The following is an 18,165-nucleotide window of genomic DNA, read 5'->3' as shown; positions in this document are numbered from 1 at the left end:
AACTATTATAGGGTACAAACATCTTTTACTTAAGCGGCCCTCTCATCACCTAGAAGACCGTACCCTCGGATGTTGTTAAGGTACGTTCAAAATTCCAACATAAACGAGTAACGCAAAATATAAAACCAAGGTAGTAATTTACACTTATATGAAATTATAGCTTGAAATATGCTTAATTTTATGTTATTATAGTTGCCATCAAATACCGAAAGGGAGAGATTGACTTGTTTGGTCTTGGTAATTAAGTAACAACTCTAGTGGACCAATACGTGTTTTAAATGAGTTCCACAGGTAGACATCAAGGGGCAGTTGGGGGTACACGGAGCAAGAAACCTCTCTGTTGAAGTGCTGATGATGGATTACAATGAATTTCAGTCCACAGCAGAAAAAAAAAACCCCGGTTAGATCTGTGTAGAAAGAGTAAAGAAATACAGATAGGCCCGGGGTCCACAGGTCCAGTGAAATGCTTGCCCACGAACAGAAACAGCAAGAACCACCACAAGGCGAGTCCGATTCTAGATCAAGCGAGTCCTCCCGTTTCATCGCCTCGGAAAAAGGCGAGAAATCTGCAACAGAAGAAGCAGCAGCGACAGCGATTCCTTCCTCGTACCTTTCGTTGCGCTCGCGCACTCGGATCGACCCCTCTAGGGTTTTGCATCGGCCTCCCGCCAGCTCCTATCCCTCCCCTCTCCCTCCGCCGCGCGCCCGCGCGGGGAGCCACCAAACCCTAGGACGGCAAATCCGGTGCGATCACCCACGGTGGAGGCCTCGTCGGCGGCCGAGAGGAGCCGCTCAGGGCTCGGGTCAGGGTTCCGGTACCTCGCCGGCGCCGCCTCTGGCTGGTGGGACCGGTGGATGGTCATGGGAGCCAGCGGCTCCAAGCTTGAGAAGGCCCTCGGAGACCAGTTCCCGGAAGGCGAGCGCTACTTCGGCCTCGAGAACTTCGGCAACACCTGCTACTGCAACAGTGTCCTTCAGGTATGGATACGTGCCAGCTAGTAGATTTGACGATTGGTTATGCTAAGCTTGATACTAGTAAGGCCATGTTTGGTTTCTTTAGTCTAGGGACTAAAGTTTAGTTAGGAGACTAAAGTTTAGTCCTTAACATGTTTGGTTCTAGGGGCTAAAAATAGTAAGAATATACTAAATGACTCATAAGAAGACTAAAATGACCTTTAACATTCTCTTGCTATTAGTACAATTGAACTAAATGAGGGGTAAATGTGGAATTAATATGGTTTATTCCCTTTTAGCACATATGTGAAGGACTAAAGACTAAATCATTTTAGTCCATATTTTAGTCCTAGTGTTTGGCAAAAAAAGGACTAAATGAGACTAAAAACTAGAGACTAATCTTTAGTCCCTCTAACCAAACACCCCCTAAGTGCTGCAGTGTGGTGAAAAATGTCCTGGTTGGGTGCCTTTATTTATTTGTTTAGGACTTTAGGTGTGAGGTGTGTATACGCTAGATAGTATGCTATTCCAGCTCTTGCTTGCCAGATTCGAGATATGCTGTTGCAGTGTGATGTATGTGCTGATATGATTAGAATCCTTTGACAAAATCGATCGAAATTGTTTGTGTAGTAGTTGCTCAATGCATTCGATCGATGATAGAAGAGTGACTTGAAGACCTAGGTTGGAACCAACCCACTTGGACCAGGTTGTCATGCTAGAAGAGTGACTTGAAGACCTAGGTTGGAACCAACCCACTTTGACCAGGTTGTCATGCTAGAAGAGTGACTTGAATACCTAGGTTGGAATATGCCATCTACTCAATTCATTTAATCAAAACTTTGTTTTGAAAACCTGTCTACATGTTCTTATAACATATTAGGTAGCCAGCAATTCGCAGGGTCTTCTTTTCTTACTGGACAAATTGCCTATATGCCAGTCACAGAACTGTTTTGCAAACATATCACTTCCCGTATCTGGATTACTACTTTAGCATTGGACAAGGTTTTAAAGTCGTCTGACTAATCGTGATTAGTCGCGATTAGTCGGCCTTATCGCTAGAGGGAGATCGATTAGGGTCTCCGACTCGACTAGAGCGACTAGGAAGCGATTAGTCGTCCTAGTCGCCGACTAGGTATAGTGGTCGACTAGTTTTGCCTGTTTTGGGCCACTAATCCGGTCTCTGTTACATGGGCCGACCCACCATCTGTACATCACAAACAATGTTTTGCCCTACTTGTACCGATACGGTACACGCATTACGCAGCGCACAGTCGCGCTCGCGCGTGCACCCTTCTCCAGCGCTGCCGCACCTTCTCCATCGCCGCCACACCTTCTCCATCGCCGCCGCCCTACTCTCCTGCCGCCTTGCTGTGCTCCGGCGGCCCTCTGCTCGAGCGTCAGCTGCGCCCCCTCCATCACGCGGCGACTGTAGTCTGTAGAGGCCCCCCTCCAGCGCTGTTTTGCAAAAAATAAATAACATATAGTATATGTATGTATGCAACACTATCTCTACTCTTTAAAACTTCCTCCACGATCTTATCAGACCCATTAGTTTCTGCCTTCCACGGCTATCCTCCCGATCCACTAGGCCACTACGGCAATGTCCCTAGGACATCTCTTGATCTCACATACCTAGTCAAGAAATCTTGGGTTCGCCACTGAATCAGTGTGCTGCTGAAATCTGTGTACTGTTTTCCTGCTACAGCTAGTGTACTGTTGTATTGCAGTCCTGCTACAACTTTATATATTGATATATATATTGATATATACATATGGTCTTGTTATAGGTGGACGACTATAGGACGACTAGGAGTCGACTAGACTCGACTAATCGAGCAAATCGACGACTAATCACGATTAGTCACCTTATCGGTGCTCAGGCAACTAGAGTTGACTAGTCGACTTTAAAACTTTATTTGGACCATCTCCCTGTTCACCATCTACCACCATCTCATTGGCGAGAGAAGCAACAGCAGGAAGGCTAGGGGAGCCTGGCTCTGGCAAACTTGCTTCTCTTGTTTGTGTCCTTCCATTGGCACCACATGCGCTCCATTCCGTGGAATCCATCCTTCTCGCATCGTCTTCCTTCTCTCTATTCTTGCCCTCCTGAACCCTTCTCTGCGGGCTTCGACACCATGGGGAACCATGTCCTTCCACTGCTCCCAATCATGTTCGGAGGGGCACACCTTTTGCCACTCCTCACCACTGCCGCACCACAGAAACTCATCAATTCAAGTGTTTCCAAGGAATCAAGAGTACAGAACATACTGAAGGCCATGCTGCAGCTGCTGGTTCAAGCTTCTACCCTTCCGCTGTATGTGGCAGTAGCTTCGTGGGGGATTGCCAGATCTGGCAGTGGCAGCTGCAGGAGGTGTGGATAAATGCTGCATGCAGGAGAAGTGTTGGGAAAGAAGGGGACTTTGGGAGAGATGAAAGTAGTGTTGATTGGATTTTAGACCTAACCTGTTCTGTTGATTTTCAATCCTATATATATATATATAGTATATGTATTTAGAGCCCTAGGCTCTATTTAACTATAGGAAGCCCCGACCACGTACCGACCAGGTGCGCGACCGCACCGGACCCTTTTTGGCTTATTGTACCTAACTGCTTACGCCAAAATATAATACGAGTTATGCTGATGTGTGTATCAGTTTATGCAAATATAGTCTGCGCATATTACGTGCATCGGGCCCACGATCCGGCCCACGCCACCACTATAAAAACACCCCCACGCCGCCAGGAATTAGGTTTTAGCGGCGGCGGCGGTTCTCTAGGGCGTGCGAGCGGCGGTGATCCTGGGGGCCAGCAGCGGTGTCACCTCGAGGCAGGCGACCGACGGTGGCGCTCCACCAGGAACGAGCGACAACGACGCTCCGAGGCAGGCGAGCAAGCGGTGACGGCGCTCTTGAAGCGGACGGACGACGGCAGCTCACCCTAGGCCCGGTGACAACGGTGGTTGTCCCGTCCGTCTCTGCGATGGCCACCGCCACCGCCGCTCCAGCATCTGTGGCGCGACGACGGATCTGGGGACACGCTCGCGACAGCGGATCCCTGAGGCGCGACGGCGGATCTGGGGACACGCTCGCGATGGCGGATTCCTGTGGCGCGACGGCGAATCTAGGGACACGCTGCGGCATCGGATCCCGAGGGCACGCACGCGGCGGCGGCCCCATGAGGTGCGCACGACGGCGATGTGCCAGCGGTCGCGACGGCGGATTTCCCTAGGCGCTAGCGACGACGACATCCTCGCCTAGGCACGAAGTGGTGGCGCATCCCAGATGCGAGGCGCTGGTTCCGCAGGACGGCGATCCTATTTTTATGCTATTTTGTATACATATTTATGCCAATGTCAATAGGATTTTATGACCTATATTTACGTTGTTTTGGTTCACGATTTACACTTAAATCCGCTCGAGCCAGAACCCGCGCACGATTTTTACGCCGTAATTTGTCCCCATTTGCCGTTACGAAATCAATCGATGATTTACGCTAAAATTCATACTCATTTACGCTGTTTTGGTTCACGTTTTATGCCGAAATCCGCCCGAGACAGCGCCTGTGGCGATTTTCATGCCGTAATTCGAGACCCATTTGTCGTTACGAAACAAATCGATGATTTACGATAAAATTTGTACTCATTTACGCTGTTTTGGTTCACGTTTTACGCTAAAATCCACCCGATCCAGAACCCGCGCACGATCGGGTGCACACGATTTTTACGCCGTAATTTTAGGCTCCGTTTGCTGTTACAAAACAGATTTTGGAATTACGCTAAATTTCGTACTCATTTACGCTGTTTTAGCTCACGTTTTACGCTGGAATCCGCCCGAGCCAGAACCCGCGCACGATCGGCTGCATGCGATTTTTACGCCGTAATTTTAGGCCTCGTTTGCTGTTACAAAACAGATATAAGATTTACGCTAAATTTCGTACTCATTTACGCTGTTTTAGGTCACGTTTTACGCTGCAATCCGCTCGAGCCAGAACCAGAACCAGAACCAGATCGAGCGCGCGTAGATATACCTGACTGGGGCTTCCCATACTAATGGAAGCCCAGGGCTTCAATTACCATCACCCTATATATATATATATATATATATATATATATATATATATATATATATATATATATATATATATATATATATATATATATATATATATATATATATATATATATATATATATATATATATATATATATATATATATATATATATATATATATATATATATATATGAATGTAGTATGACAGAGAAAAAAGTGGTAAAATAGGATCCAGTAGGAAGGAGTGTTGTGTTATATGAGAGCATTTTTTCTTTCTTAATACAAGTATTAGGTGGCAAGGTAGGCAGTTCTGCAGTTCAGTGTCTTTGTCCACTTTAGAATATTTGTATTATTTGATTCAGCTCCTGAACATACACCTATTTGTCTTTTTTATGTTGCTGATTTGCATGTAGCCTACCCCAACTTGCCTGTTAATAGAAGGCTTTATTGCTGCAATGCTGCTGTTGATAATTTGCATGTAAGGAGTATGAGATGTAATGTGCTAGTGGGTTTCCTGTTTGTCTTTTAATTGGATAAATTGTAGCAAATTGCTAGCCTTCTGGAGCTAGCAGTGAAATCAATGAACCAATTAGGTTTACAGTTTTGTTCGTCCGTGGTTCAACAGTACATTGCAACAACTAGCTAGGCTTGTAATAACTAACATATTATTGCTGTGAAGTTATCACCATCGGATAAGATGTTTTGCTTCCGAGTTACCAGCATTGATATTTGTTCATTATATGATGAAAGACAATAGCAACCAATCCTGTTCAGTGTTCTTAAGGCGCCTAGGCGAGCAAGTGGACCAGAAAACTGCTTTAGCGCCTAGGCGACGCCTAGGCGGGTATGGCAAGCAAGGCGGCCAGTTTTGCCCGGGCGCCTGGACGCCTAGGCGTCGCCTTAAGAACACTGATCCTGTTCTTTTTCAATTTGCTGTATCTTCTTTCTCAAACTCTGTTGCTGTACCAGCGACATTTTGTTTTGTGTTTAGCGTAAAAACCAGTGTTTCACAAGGTTGGTTCCGTGGCCACCCAGACGTGCCTATGCACTAGGCGACGGGGTATGTGGAGCCGGGGGGGGGGGGGGGGGGTAATTGGTACCTAGCCGTCTGCCATGGCGGCAGGACATGGCGTCCCTGGTGTTCCTACGTGCAGACCCCCGAAGCTAAGGAGCTGGGGGGGTGAGGTGGGAACAAGTGGGCGGAAATGGCAGAGGTGCGGCGTTGGGGACGTCAGCCATGTCCACGAGGTGTCAGAGACGGCAGCCGGGAGGTGCGGCCGTGCATCGTTGGAGATGGCAGCCGCGGCCGCCCAACGTTGAAGACGACAGCTGGGAGGACGCTAGTGGCAGCAGAGATGGAAGAGAGGAGGCGAGTGGAGACTGAAGGAGTCTGGGTCTCCGCGAGTCTGAGAAGGACAAGATAGATGTGCAGCTGGGAAGGATAAGGTGGGCTGGGCTTTTTTGGGCCTTTATGTTCAACTTTAAGTCTACAGTATCTTGTTTATACTTTTATTTACGATAATATATGTATACATATAGAATGCCTAGAGAACACCTACACACGCCTATGCACGCTTAGGCAGTAGGTCGCTGCCTAGCACCTTTTCTAAAAGGGCAGACCCAGTGCTAGAGGTTTCCACATAAGTGAGGTATAGGGAAGGATAAACCGAAGCAAGCCTCCCGCCCTCCCCCGCAAATGCGGAGAGGCTATTTTGAACCTGTGACCTGGTGACTCAGTGAGACAGCTCTCACCACTACACCAGGCCCGCCCTTTGCCTAGCATCTTCTCTAACTTTGGTAAAAACTAAGAGACGATGTTTAATGTGTATTGCAATTGCCGTCTTTAGATGATCCAAGACCAGGTGGATCAGTGTAACATAACATTGTCTAATGGTCATTATTTTCTACTTCTCATGCTAGTTCAGTGCAAAATATTGTATTTAACATGGAATAATTTCTTACATATGCATTGTTTACATAAATCTGATGTTGATAGCCTGATACTCTTATTTCAGGCACTTTATTTTTGCATTCCATTCAGGGAGCAGTTACTGGAATATTATGCAAATAACAAAACTCCAGGAGACGCTGAGGAAAATCTTCTGACTTGTTTGGCCGACCTTTTTATGCAGGTAACATGTAGATAGGATTATACCAAATGATAAAAATGACTCTAGTACTTTGTAAAATGGGCACAGTATCGATTTTTATGGTAATTTTTTTTGGGGTGGGGGGTATCACTTAGACTAGAGGTTGAAACAACGATTCCATATGTTGACATCATTTTTAGTGCTATATGTGGGTTTCATGTGGTACAAGTGTACAATGAATGCATATTTTGTCCTGCTTTGAGGGGACGATAGTTATGTAGAGTTTACCTGCTTAGCACTAAATGAAACAAATCCTTTCTTCTAATTCTCTCTATATGTTTATATGATCTCATTAATTCTTGTTATTGGCAGGCACCTTTTTGGCTTTAACATATTAAGAGTTTCAAAATCCCCAATTATTTGGCCCTTTTCTGATGGATATATGCTGCATTTCTGCTTACTAATTTTTGTTAGCTGCATTGAAGTTTTAACATGTACAGTATCCTAGATGTATATCTATAGCTTTCTTTGAATAACCCTGTCGATATAGCCATATGTGTCCATTTATGGATTTGTAGTTCTTTGCTTGTAACTCCATGTTCTTTGTACTGTTTAATAAATTTAGGTGTTGTGCAATTACTTTTGTTTCCTACTGAAAGTGAGATAATAGTATAATACTCATATAAACTGAAAACCTACAATCCCACATTCTGCTAAATCGTCTTTTCTATTTGTTTATCCTAAGAGTTGAACCCCTCTGTTAGTGTTGATTTTGCTATAGCTACATATGATGTGTTGAATTTTGTGCAACATACCCACTCATGGATGCATCATGCATGCACATGTGATATGCTTGGATAGCATGCCACTAGACATTTGAACAATGAATCTCATGCTAAGTCGTACTTAATGTGCGCTCTGTGCTAGTGACTATAAAACATTTATTGTATTGCCTCTTACTTTGCAATTGGTTGTTGGACAGCTTGCTTAAGTTGATGGGTACTGTTCTACTATTAATTACCTGACATATAATCAGTGTTATCAAATCCTCTAATTGATCCTATTGACGTGGCACCGACCAGCCCGATTACTCGCACTAATCACAATTAGTCGGACGACTTGATACATTGCATATAATATGATCCCAATGTCATTTAATTTTGTATGGTAAAGATCTTTGACTTGACATCTTTGTTGTGAATGCATTGTTTCACTTTATCCATGTGTGTCAGTGTTACTGCATAGTGTTTTGTATGTCACTTGAAACTTCTGCAGTCTGCATGATATTACAATTGGCCATGATAAAGAAAAAAGAGGTGAATTAAGAGGTGCTCATTGTCTATCATGTAGATAAGCCAAGCAAAGAAAAAGACCGGTGTTATTGCTCCAAAACGTTTTGTTCAGAGAGTGAAGAAACAGAATGAGTTGTTTCGCAGCTACATGCACCAGGTAATTTGCACCATTTTGTAGCAATGCATTCCATCTGATCTGCTGTAGTATGGTAGTCTCACTGTGTTGGGTTGACACAGTAACAAACTGTATAACAGTATTTACTTTACCTTTAATTATTGAACATGAGTTTTGTAGTGTAGTGCTGCATGTGTTCTCATGTGCGATTAGGGGTGGTAATGGGCTCTAGATTTTACACTATAAAATTTAATGATTGAATCGGATTAGAATCGGGCTCTATTTTTATTCATTTTTAAGCTAGAATTAATTAAGGGTCCTAACTTTTTGTGAAGAAACATTTGGATCGTGATCCATTACCACCCCTATGTGTGATGTGCCCACATTTTTCTGCTATTGTACACAAAATATTTTAATTATTATGGTAGCTTCAAAAGCAATCATTTCAGGAATGAAATAGTTTTTATGGTAGCTCCAAAACAGCATTCTATTGACTAAAATAACTCCATGATTCTTTGTAGGATGCACATGAGTTCTTAAATTTCCTTTTGAATGAACTTGTTGATATTCTGGAAAAAGAGTCAAGTGCTGCTAAGGACTCACCCCAATCGTCGTCTCCTGAAAAAGCTCCAAATGGCCCAGTTCAACCTTTAGCCAATGGAGTTAAAAAAGAACCACCAGTTACCCTGGTCCATAAAAGTTTTCAGGTAACTGAACTAATTGAAAAGTGCCTTGTGTTTTTTTCTTTTCTTCTAGATTCAAGTTACCATCATCTTTACACGCATACAAACTTTGCAGGGCATATTGACCAACGAAACAAGATGCTTAAGATGTGAAACAGTAACTGCAAGGGATGAAACATTTCTTGATCTTAGTGTTGACATTGAACAAAATAGTTCAATCACAAGCTGCCTGAAAAATTTCTGTTCTACAGAGACTTTAAATGCAGAGGATAAATTCTTCTGTGACAAATGCTGCAGGTAACTATACCATGTTTCCCTTGGGTTGTATATGATCATTCTTTGCTTTAGAGTTATGCCAGTTTTACTGGTCATTGTCATCCTACTTGGTGGGGGCACTTTGTTTTGGTAGATCTCCTTGGTTCCCTCATACCGTTGTTGAACCCAATTTTATGCTGTCGATTTTGAAAAAAATATCTTGTTTTAGCTACCTTATGGAAAGGACCATCATCTTGACTCTAGTTCTTTGTTACTGCTGAACCTCCATTATTTGGTTGCATTCCAGTTTGCAAGAAGCACAGAAGAGAATGAAGATTAAGAAGGCTCCCCACATATTGGTGATCCATCTAAAGCGTTTCAAGTACATTGAGCAGCTTGGCCGGTATAAGAAGCTTTCATACAGGGTTGTATTCCCCATGGAACTGAAGCTCAGTAATTCATCCGACGATGTAGACACTGAGTACTCCCTCTTTGCTGTCGTGGTCCATGTCGGAAGTGGCCCGAACCATGGGCATTATGTAAGCCTTGTCAAAAGCCACAACCACTGGTTGTTCTTCGACGATGAAAATGTCGAGATGGTTGAAGAGCAGACCCTACAAACATTCTTCGGTACTTCACATGAATACTCAGGCAACACGGACCATGGGTATATCTTGTTTTACGAGGGGCTTGGTGGGAAGAGTTAGATTGGTCTATTAACCTTTCCTGTTCCTTTTTTTCCTTCTCTTTGGAGCTTGCAAGTTCCACTCTTGTACCTACACAGCTACTATATCATTACCTCCATGGAAAACGGTCAATCCAAGAGGTTGTATGAGGCGACGATGCCAGATTTTGGGTGGTTTCAGTGTACAGGGGATAATGGAATCTAGCTCCCAACGATGAAATAAGGTGTAATTTTGAAGTTCGCCTGACCAGTTCCTTCTCAGGGCTAACATCTTCTGTTAAAGTGTGGGACTTTACTATTGGGCACACTGTACATCAATTCTCGTTCATAACTTTGTACGCATTTTCCAGTTCTGATCCATGTACGTGCTGAAACTTGTGAGCATTTGGCATGTTTGATTTTGTTTTTCAGTTTACCCATGTAACTGTATTTTCTCAGGGCGAACAGAGCCAGTCCCCAGCTCTCCGGCAAAACATTGGTTCCGCTTTTCTGAAGAGCTTTTCTGAAAAGCTGGTTGTGGGAAAAAGCTGGCTGTGCAGAGAAACTGGTGGTTAGAATCTAGGTGTTTGGTTCGCCTGCTGTGGAGAAAAGCTGTTGGTGGGTGTTTGGATACGTAGATTCTAAGATTGCAGATTCTGATTCAAAAAAGGAAACACATATAAACACGGAACCAACAAAAGGTCATTACATTATAATTAGTAGAGTTTATTATAACATAACTATCGCTATATTCACATATTAAGCTACGACACTAATGCATTAGCAATTGCATCTCAAAATGTACTTATGTCTAACTCATCAGATGTGCTAGTACTGCTCTTATCTACGAGTATATCATGACCAATGCTAGTAGGTACAAGTTGATCAAAGTCTCGATCGTGTAGACCACTGTCTCTAATGAAGTTATGCAATGTCATGCAAGCAATAATTATCTTAGATTGTTTCCATTGGATGTACATTCTCTTTAAGGAGTCCCACCCATTCTTCATTTGATCCCTGGTGTACGTGCGTCCAGTGTGTTCCTTAAACTTCCTAATGAGGTTAGCATATCCTTCTGCATTTAGAAAGTGTTGTGGCCTGTTGCGTGCATTGACCTCGTCTACACAAATTTATGTGTAAATTTTAGTTGCTCTAGTGTCCCACTTTGCAATCACTTTGCTAGACTTCTCCATCTAATGCAAAACAAGTATATAGTTTTAGAACTACGAAGTGCACTCGATTTAAGAAGAAAAAAATAGCACACTGATGGGACCATAATACCTTAAGGTAGTAGCAGAAGTACTAACATTTAGGTTTGAATTATTACATATACACTACCATAATTGAAACTAATCCAACTGCTCATGGACACAAAAGCACATGGAACAGATTACACCAGCGCACTAAGCAAAAGGCTGTTCCTATTCGTGTTACCCTAAGACCTTACTAAAAGGTTAACCATGTAGTAACTTAAACCTCATTGTCACTAAAGGAAGACATCTGATCTGAGTCATATTCAAGACCCCAAAACTTTTCGAAGTGCTCGGCAAAGTCCCAGTCTGGACTAAGGTCTTCTTCACCAGGGGTGGTGAGGACAAGTCTGAGGGTTCCTAGTTGGTGTCAGGATGGTTGTTAACGTTGTTGACCTTGTCCAAATACTCTTGCAACACCAGAGTCTTGCTCCATCATGCAAGCAATGTCCTCCAATGCTACACAAAGTTTGGTAGCGTCAAATGAGTTCAACTCGCGTCTAGGACGGATTGTTTCCCTCGCTACGGAAAATATCTTGTCCGCAATCTCTTGCATCCTTCCAATTGCCTTGTCGGCTATGGAGTCTGTTGAATCCATCTGATGTGGATTTAGGTCGTTAGTGTACTAGACATGGGGACAATCTACTTAAATCTATGTATTGACATGAATTGCCTGCTAACATAGAAAAACTAAGGGTTCAAGCTACTAACATACAGGTAGTGACATAGAAAAACTATCAAAGAAACCCTAAACAAATAATAGCGAAAAACAGATCAATGGTATCCCGTAAGCCGTGAACAAAAATTGGTAAAACCGCATTTGTGCACACAGTAAAGTAACCAACAATTTGATATTCACATTACCTTGGTTGCAGTGGATCTTGGTACGCAACACGAAGAACCCGAGATGATGCGGAAATCTGAAGGCCACAGTGGACACCAAAAACGTTAGTAGGTCGATCCAAACCCGCTGTGATGTAGTGAATAAAGTGGCGAATAAATCAGCACAGACGAGGATGAACCGTAAACAGTAATCTAGACGGGGGAGGAGGAACCCTAACAACACGATACACGGCGGCGACGGAGAATAGAGGGTCGGGATGGAGGCGAGCTAGACCGTACCTGTGAAGACGACAGGATGCGATGGGGGAGGAGAGGAACATTCATGACGGAGCTGCGACGCCGGGGTGGGTGCGCGAACCCTAGCGAAACTGAACGGTTGAAAGTCGCCTAGAGGGGGGGTGAATAGGGCGAATCTGAATTTTACAAACTTAATCACAACTACAAGCCGGGTTAGCGTTAGAAATAGAAACGAGTCTGAGAGAGAGGGCGCAAAACAAATCGTGAGCGAATAAAGAGCGAGACACGATGATTTGTTTTACCGAGGTTCGGTTCTTGCAAACCTACTCCCCGTTGAGGTGGTCACGAAGACCGGGTCTCTTTCAACCCTTTCCCTCTCTCAAACGGTCACTTAGACCGAGTGAGCTTCTCTTCTCAATCAAATGGAACACGAAGTTCCCGCAAGGACCACCACACAATTGGTGTCTCTTGCCTTGGTTACAATTGAGTGAATCACAAGAAGAATGAGAAAGAAAAGAAGCAATCCAAGCGCAAGAGCTCAAATGAACACAACAAATCACTCTCACTAATCACTAAAGCTTTGTGTGGAGTTGGGAGAGGATTTGATCTCTTTGGTGTGTCTTGTGTTGAATGCTAGCTCTTGTAAGTAGTTGGAAGGTGGAAAACTTGGATCCAATGAATGTGGGGTGGTTGGGGTATTTATAGCCCCAACCACCACAAAGTGGCCGTTGGAAGGCTGCAGTCGCATGGCGCACCGGACAGTTCGGTGCGCCAGCCACGTCAGCAGACCGTTGGGGTTCGACCATTGGAGCTCTGTCTTGTGGGCCCACCTGGCTGTCCGGTGGTGCACCGGACAGGCCCTGTAGGCTGTCCGGTGTGCCACCCGCGCGTGCTCTGCTACTCTGCGCGCGCAGGCGTGCATTTAATGCGTTGCAGTCGACCGTTGCGCGCGAAGTAGTCATTGCTCCGCTGTCACACCGGACAGTCCGGTGTGCACCGGACACTGTCCGGTGAATTATAGCGGAGCGCCCTTGGAAATTCTCGAAGGTGAAGAGTTCAGTCTCGAGTGCCCTGGTGCACCGGACACTGTCCGGTGGTGCACCAGACACTGTCCGGCGGTGGCACACCGGACAGTCCGGTGCGCCAGACCAGGGTGCCTTCCGGGTTGTCTTTTGCTCTTTTGTTTGAACCTTTTTCTTGGTCTTTTTATTGGCTTATTGTGAACCTTTGGCACCTGTAGAACTTATAGACTAGAGCAAACTAGTTAGTCCAATTATTTGTGTTGGGCAATTCAACCACCAAAATCAATTAGGAAATAGGTGTAAGCCTAATTCCCTTTCAATCTCCCCCTTTCTGGTGATTGATGCCAACACAAACCAAAGCAAATATAGAAGTGCATAATTGAACTAGTTTGCATAAAGTAAGTGCAAAGGTTACTTAGAATTGAGCCAATATAAATACTCATAATATACGCATGGATTGTTTCTTTATTTTTAACATTTTGGACCACGCTTTGCACCACATGTTTTGTTTTTGCAAATTCTTTTGTAAATTTTTCTCAAAGTCCTTTTGCAAATAGTCAAAGGTAAACGAATAAGATTTTGCGAAGCATTTTCAAGATTTGAAATTTTCTCCCCTTGTTTCAAATGCTTTTCCTTTGACTAAACAAAACTCCCCCTCAATAAATTCATCCTCTTAGTGTTCAAGAGGGTTTTAAGATATCAATTTTGAAAATACTACTTTCTCCCCCTTTTGAACACAATGAGATATCAATTTGAAAATCATAGTTTAAAATTAGGTGGTGGTGCGGTCCTTTTGCTTTGGGCTAATACTTTCTCCCCCTTTGGCATGAATCGCCAAAAACGGATACTTTTAGTGAAATATAAGCCCTAAGGTATTACTTTCTCCCCCTTTGGCAAACAAAATATGAGTGAAGATTATACCAAAGACGGAGAGTTGCTTGGAGCGACGGCGAAGAATGAGTTATGGAGTGGAAGCCTTTTTGTCTTCGCCGAAGACTCCAATTCCCTTTCAATACACTTATGACTTGGTTTGAAATTCACTTGAAAACACATTAGTCATAGCATATGAAAGAGACATGATCAAAGGTATATTTATGAGCTATGTGTGCAAAACATCAAAAGAAATTCCTAGAATCAAGAATATTTAGCTCATGCCTAAGTTTGTTAAAGGTTTGTTCATCTAGTGGCTTGGTAAAGATATCGGCTAATTGTTCCTTAGTATTAATATATGCAATCTCGATATCTCCCTTTTGTTGGTGATCCCTTAGAAAATGATACCGAATGGCTATGTGTTTAGTGCGGCTATGCTCAACGGGATTATCCGCCATGCGGATTGCACTCTCATTATCACATAGAAGAGGAACTTTGGTTAATTTGTAACCATAGTCCCTAAGGGTTTGCCTCATCCAAAGTAGTTGCGCGCAACAATGACCTGCGGCAATATACTCGGCTTCGGCGGTAGAAAGAGCTACAGAATTTTGCTTCTTTGAAGCCCAAGACACCAAGGATCTTCCCAAGAACTGGCAAGTCCCCGATGTGCTCTTTCTATTAATTTTACACCCCGCCCAATCGGCATCCGAATAACCAATTAAATCAAATATGGATCCCCTAGGATACCAAAGCCCAAACTTAGGAGTATAAACTAAATATCTCAAGATTCGTTTTACGGCCGTAAGGTGAGCTTCCTTAGGGTCGAGATGCACATAAATAGAGCAAAGAGCCTATCATCGACCGGTATACCTTTTGATCGACGGATTTACCTCCCGTGTCGAGGTCGAGATGCCCATTAGTTCCCATGGGTGTCTTGATGGGCTTGGCATCCTTCATCCCAAACTTGTTTAGAATGTCTTGAATATACTTCGTTTGGCTAATGAAGGTGCCCTCTTGGAGTTGCTTCACTTGAAATCCCAAGAAGTATTTCAACTCCCCCATCATTGACATCTCGAATTTTTGTGTCATGATCCTACTAAATTCTTCACATGTAGATTCGTTAGTAGACCGAAATATAATATCATCAACATAAATTTGGCATACAAACAAATCATTATCAAGAGTTTTAGTAAATAAAGTAGGATCGGCCTTTCCGACTTTGAAACCATTAGTGATAAGGAAATCTCTAAGGCATTCATACCATGCTCTTGGGGCTTGCTTGAGCCCATAAAGCGCCTTAGAGAGTTTATACACATGGTTAAGGTACTCACTATCTTCAAAGCCGGGAGGTTGCTCAACATAGACCTCTTCCTTGGTTGGTCCATTGAGGAAGGCACTTTTCACGTCCATTTGATAAAGCTTAAAGCCATGGTAAGTAGCATAGGCAAGTAATATACGAATTGACTCAAGCCTAGCTACGGGTGCATAGGTTTCACCGAAATCCAAACCTTCGACTTGTGAATATCCCTTGGCCACAAGTCGGGCTTTGTTCCTTGTCACCACACCATGCTCGTCTTGCTTGTTGCGGAAGACCCACTTGGTTTCTACAACATTTTGATTAGGACGTGGAACCAAATGCCATACCTCGTTCCTAGTGAAGTTGTTGAGCTCCTCTTGCATCGCCACCACCCAATCTGAATCTTGTAGTGCTTCCTCTACCCTGTGTGGCTCAATAGAGGAAACAAAAGAGTAATGCTCACAAAAATGTGCAACACGAGATCTAGTGGTTACCCCCTTATGAATGTCGCCGAGGATGGTGTCGACGGGGTGATCTCGTTGGATTGCTTGATGGACTCTTGGGTGTGGCGGTCTTGGTTCATCCTCCTCCTTGTCTTGATCATTTGCTTCTCCCCCTTGATCATTGCCGTCATCTTGAGGTAGCTCATCTCTTTGATCTTCTCCTTCATCAACTTGAGCCTCATCCTCATTTTGAGTTGGTGGAGATGCTTGCGTGGAGGAGGATGGTTGATCTTGTGCATTTGGAGGCTCTTTGGATTCCTTAGGACACACATCCCCAATGGACATGTTCCTTAGCGCGATGCACGGAGCCTCTTCTTCACCTATCTCATCAAGATCAACTTGCTCTACTTGAGAGCCGTTAGTTTCATCAAACATAACGTCACAAGAAACTTCAACTAGTCCTGAGGACTTGTTAAAGACTCTATATGCCCTTGTGTTTGAATCATATCCTAGTAAAAAGCCTTCTACAGTCTTAGGAGCAAATTTAGATTTTCTACCTCTTTTAACAAGAATAAAGCATTTGCTACCAAAGACTCTAAAATATGAAATATTGGGCTTTTTACCGGTTAGGAGTTCGTATGATGTCTTCTTGAGGATTCAGTGTAGATACAACCGGTTGATGGCGTAGCAGGCGGTGTTGACCGCCTCGGCCCAAAACCGATCTGAAGTCTTGTATTCATCAAGCATGGTTCTTGCCATGTCCAGTAGAGTTCTATTCTTCCTCTCCACTACACCATTTTGTTGTGGCGTGTAGGGAGAAGAGAACTCATGCTTGATGCCCTCCTCCTCAAGGAAGCCTTCAATTTGAGAGTTCTTGAACTCCGTTCCGTTGTCGCTTCTAATTTTCTTGATCCTTAAGCCGAACTCATTTTGAGCCCGTCTCAAGAATCCCTTTAAGGTTTCTTGGGTATGAGATTTTTCCTGCAAAAAGAACACCCAAGTGAAGCGAGAATAATCATCCACAATAACTAGACAGTACTTACTCCCGCCGATGCTTATGTAAGCTATCGGGCCGAATAGGTCCATGTGTAGGAGCTCGAGTGGCCTGTCAGTCGTCATGATGTTCTTGTGTGGATGATGAACACCAACTTGCTTCCCTGCCTGACATGCGCTACAAATCCTGTCTTTCTCAAAATGAACATTTGTTAGTCCCAAAATGTGTTCTCCCTTTAGAAGCTTATGAAGATTCTTCATTCCAACATGTGCTAGTCGGCGATGCCAGAGCCAACCCATGTTAGTCTTAGCAATTAAGCAAGTGTCGAGTTCAGCTCTATCAAAATCCACTAAGTATAGCTGACCCTCTAACACTCCCTTAAATGCTATTGAATCATCACTCCTTCTAAAGACAGTAACACCTACATCAGTAAAAAGACAGTTGTAGCCCACTTGACATAATTGCGAAACGGAAAGCAAGTTGTAGTCTAAAGAATCTACAAGAAAAACATTAGAAATGGAATGGTCAGGTGAAATAACAATTTTACCCAAACCTTTGACCAAACCTTGGTTTCCATCCCCGAATGTGATAGCTCGTTGGGGATCTTGGTTTTTCTCATAGGAGGAGAACAACTTCTTCTCCCCTGTCATATGGTTTGTGCACCCGCTATCGATGATCCAACTTGAGCCCCCGGATGCATAAACCTACAAAACAAGTTTAGTTCTTTGTTTTAGGTACCCAAATGGTTTTGGGTCCTTTGACATTAGACACAAGAACTTTGGATACCCAAACACAAGGCTTTGACCCGTTGTGCTTGCCCCCAACATAATTGGCAACTACCTTGCCGGATTTGTTAGTTAAAACATAAGAGGCATCAAAGGTCTTAAATGAAATGTTAGAATCATTTGATGCCTTAGGAGTTTTCTTCTTAGGCAATTTTGCATGGGTTGATTGCCTAGAACTAGATGTCTCACCCTTATATATAAAAGCATGATTAGGGCCAGAGTGAGACTTCCTAGAGTGAATTCTCCTAATTTTGCTCTCGGGATAACCAGCAGGGTACAAAATGTAACCCTCGTTATCCTGAGGCATGGGAGCCTTGCCC

General features: G+C 43.7%; 1 protein-coding gene across 1 annotated transcript; it reads left to right on the top strand.

Annotated features, from left to right (window-relative positions):
- The first annotated feature begins 320 nt into the window (after positions 1 to 320).
- On the top strand, positions 321 to 10,436 carry LOC100280339 (putative ubiquitin carboxyl-terminal hydrolase superfamily protein). Its single transcript, NM_001153265.1, is given in 6 exon segments — positions 321 to 978; positions 7,021 to 7,137; positions 8,446 to 8,544; positions 9,024 to 9,209; positions 9,301 to 9,482; positions 9,748 to 10,436. Coding segments are annotated over 6 exon segments (1,107 nt in total). The 5' UTR covers positions 321 to 855; the 3' UTR covers positions 10,148 to 10,436.
- The last annotated feature ends 7,729 nt before the right edge of the window (positions 10,437 to 18,165 follow it).

The sequence above is a fragment of the Zea mays genome, chromosome 10 (assembly GCF_902167145.1).
Source record: "Zea mays cultivar B73 chromosome 10, Zm-B73-REFERENCE-NAM-5.0, whole genome shotgun sequence".
Taxonomy (NCBI): Eukaryota; Viridiplantae; Streptophyta; class Magnoliopsida; order Poales; family Poaceae; genus Zea; species Zea mays.
Note: the sequence above shows the minus strand (reverse complement) of the source record. Positions and strands in the feature narration are given on the sequence as shown.